This window comes from Calidris pugnax, unplaced genomic scaffold, assembly GCF_001431845.1.
Source record: "Calidris pugnax isolate Ruff unplaced genomic scaffold, ASM143184v1 scaffold1581, whole genome shotgun sequence".
NCBI lineage: Eukaryota > Metazoa > Chordata > Aves > Charadriiformes > Scolopacidae > Calidris > Calidris pugnax.
The window spans coordinates 6,367-9,017 of record NW_015092065.1 but is presented as its reverse complement, the minus strand read 5'-3'; the positions used below and the strand labels follow the sequence as shown (position 1 = coordinate 9,017).

Below are 2,651 nucleotides of genomic sequence, written 5' to 3'. Positions count from 1 at the left end.
TCCAATAAAAAGAGAATAATACTGTTACAGTTAAAACATCTTAACTTTTTCACTTTTTGGGTAAACCACACTTAGATTTTTTTTTGGTTGTTCTCCTCTCCCATGGCGCTGCCCATACCAGCTGTGCACTGGGATGGAGGAAAGACTCTGGTCATTGCTAATTGTAGCAGAATGACTTTTCCCTTGAAACACAAAAATTATTCCAGCTGGGATATGATCAGAGCTGTTTGGCACCCTGTGATGGTCAGTCCTTTCCCTTGAGAGAGGGATCTGATCTCACAGTTTGGAGAAGTTACACTAATAAGAAAATAAGCCATGCAAACCACAACTCCTCATTATGATACAAGCTCATCAAGTTGCGGTTAATTGTCACAGCCCTATAACTCCCCCTCTGAGACACTTGCTGTAAAACAAGCAAACTTACTTGTGAGAACAGAGCAGGACAATCACTCATGGCCAGAGCAGCCAGAAAGGTCCACCAGCCCTCTCAAACCTCCCACAAAATGTGACCCTGGTTTGACCTAATGCCTGTACATCCCCCAAAGGGGTACAGCCAGAAGAACCCAAGGGGTCTGTCCATCCTCCCATGTGTCCCCAGATGTCCCATGTTGCACAGCAGGGTGGGAGGGACAGTTCAGAGCTGTGGGACAAGGAAAAATGCAAATAATCTCCCTGGGAGACTGCTCTGCGGTGGCTTCATTGTCAGCATTTGCACTTGTGTCTGCATCGTGCTGGGCAGAACTGGGGTTGGCTCCTGATATGGGGACCTGCACTTGCATTTGTGCTGCAGAGAAACAGCAAGATTATTCTGGGTTATTTTGTTCTCCTCCAGGCACCTCATGGGAAGAACAGGCACCCTCAGACAGAAAACCTCAGGGTAAAAAAAGAGAACACCCCCATTTCTGAAGATTAGGGATCTCTAGTAAAACTGGCCCCTTTCAGGAAAACTTTGGAATATGGGAGTCTAAGGGAATCAGGGCAAGAAAGATTTGGCTCACCCTTCATCAGCGCACCCTCAGACAGAAAACCTCAGGGTAAAAAAAGAGAACACCCCCATTTCTGAAGATTAGGGATCTCTAGTAAAACTGGCCCCTTTCAGGAAAACTTTGGAATATGGGAGTCTAAGGGAATCAGGGCAAGAAAGATTTGGCTCACCCTTCATCAGCGTTTTAAATGTCACCCACAGGTCCCAGAGAGTGAGAGTCAGCAAAACATCCCAACACTCAGCACCACAAGAAAAACCATTGTTTCCTATTTTATTGTCAATTTAATGAAGAGCAATATGGAGTAGAAACTTGTGGGAGTGGTTGAAACAAAGGCAGTGTTCACTGCAGAAGCTGTGGGTGCAGACCCTTGGCCCAGGTTGATGGTTCCCGATGGCTCACCTGGGGAAGGGATGGAGCACGTGGCACCGCAAATGTCATGCTCAGGTGGGGTTCTTGGTCTTGGTGGATTTCCCAGTCCAGACTTGTCTGAATTCTCACTGTCAGGGTTTGCATGGAGCAAAGTAGAGCTTTCACTGACCAGCTCTGCTGCTCTCTCCCTTCTGAGGAATCTAATGTTATGCAGGAAATTTAGTGCAGCTCAGGTCAGATGTTCCTGTATTATTTTGGACTGTTTGGGAAGTCCCAGTCTGTGTTGTGGTTGATGGTGAGGGGTTTCCCCTCCTCTCCGGCCTCACCAAGGCCTGGCCTGAGGAAAGGGTACAGCTTGGTTGACCCTTCAAGGCCTTTGATGGGGATTTCCAGGATGCAGTCACAAGTCCCAAGGTTGTAGAAGGAGAGCGTGCTCAGATCTAAGTCCAGGTACAGCCCAACCACTGGTATTTGGACACTGCTCCAGGACAGTATCTTGTCATTGACCTCCTCAGGCCAGTACTGCCCACTCACCCTTCTCAGCGACCAGACCCCATCCTCAGGGAGCTCCTCCCACCTCCTCTCGTTCAGTGTCCCCCTCACAGGCTCCGTCAGCACCCCCAGCTCCCAGTCCAGACCATCTCCCACCAGCACCTCCCAGTACTGGTGCCCAGAGGCAAAGCCCTCCCTCCCCACCACGACGGGGAGCTGGCCCTCGGTGATGGGCCGCTGGGCAGGTGGCTTGTGCTGGACTCTTCTGCGGTCAGAGGACACAGCAAGCTCCGAGTGTTTCTGTGCTTCATCCAGGGTGATGGGCACTGGGGAGAGAGAGGAGGAGCCATTAGTGGCTACTGGGCAAGAGGGCCAGGAGCAGAGATTGTCATGAGAAGAGGCACCAGGTGCCTCCTAGAGAAAGCACTGGAAGGAGAGCTCCTGCTGCCAGCTCAGCCTGGAGACTAAGCCTGGCTTCTAGCCCGAGGCTGGTGCCTCTTTCCTCAGAAGCAAAGCAGGACAGCTTCATTCCCAAGCCTGCTGCTCCCAGCTCTGCCCTCTGAGACCTCGGCCATGGGTGTAGAGAGACCCAAGGGAGCATCCAGCCCATGTCCATTTTCCCCTGCTCAGCAGAGAGCAGCGTTTTGGGCAGCCTGTTGCAGAAAGAACCAAGGGGACTTGCCCCCAGTGCCCAGACCTCTCCTTTGCTTCCAGCCCTCCTGTCTGATTCCACCTCCACACACTTACCCATGTGGCTTCGAGATCTTCTGAACTGTGTTAAAAAAAAAGGAAACCCAAATCAAA

The 2,651-nt window shown here is 51.0% G+C and overlaps 1 protein-coding gene across 1 annotated transcript in view; it reads right to left on the bottom strand.

Annotated features, from left to right (window-relative positions):
- Positions 1-1,242: 1,242 nt before the first annotated feature.
- Positions 1,243-2,651, bottom strand: part of LOC106900216 (E3 ubiquitin-protein ligase TRIM38-like) — a gene marked incomplete at its 5' end in the record, with an annotated part of 7,408 nt that continues 5,999 nt past the window's right edge. Inside the window, one exon of the mRNA XM_014962209.1 lies at positions 1,243-2,173. Coding sequence (XP_014817695.1) covers positions 1,605-2,173 — 569 coding nt within the window. The remainder of the gene's footprint in view (positions 2,174-2,651) is intronic.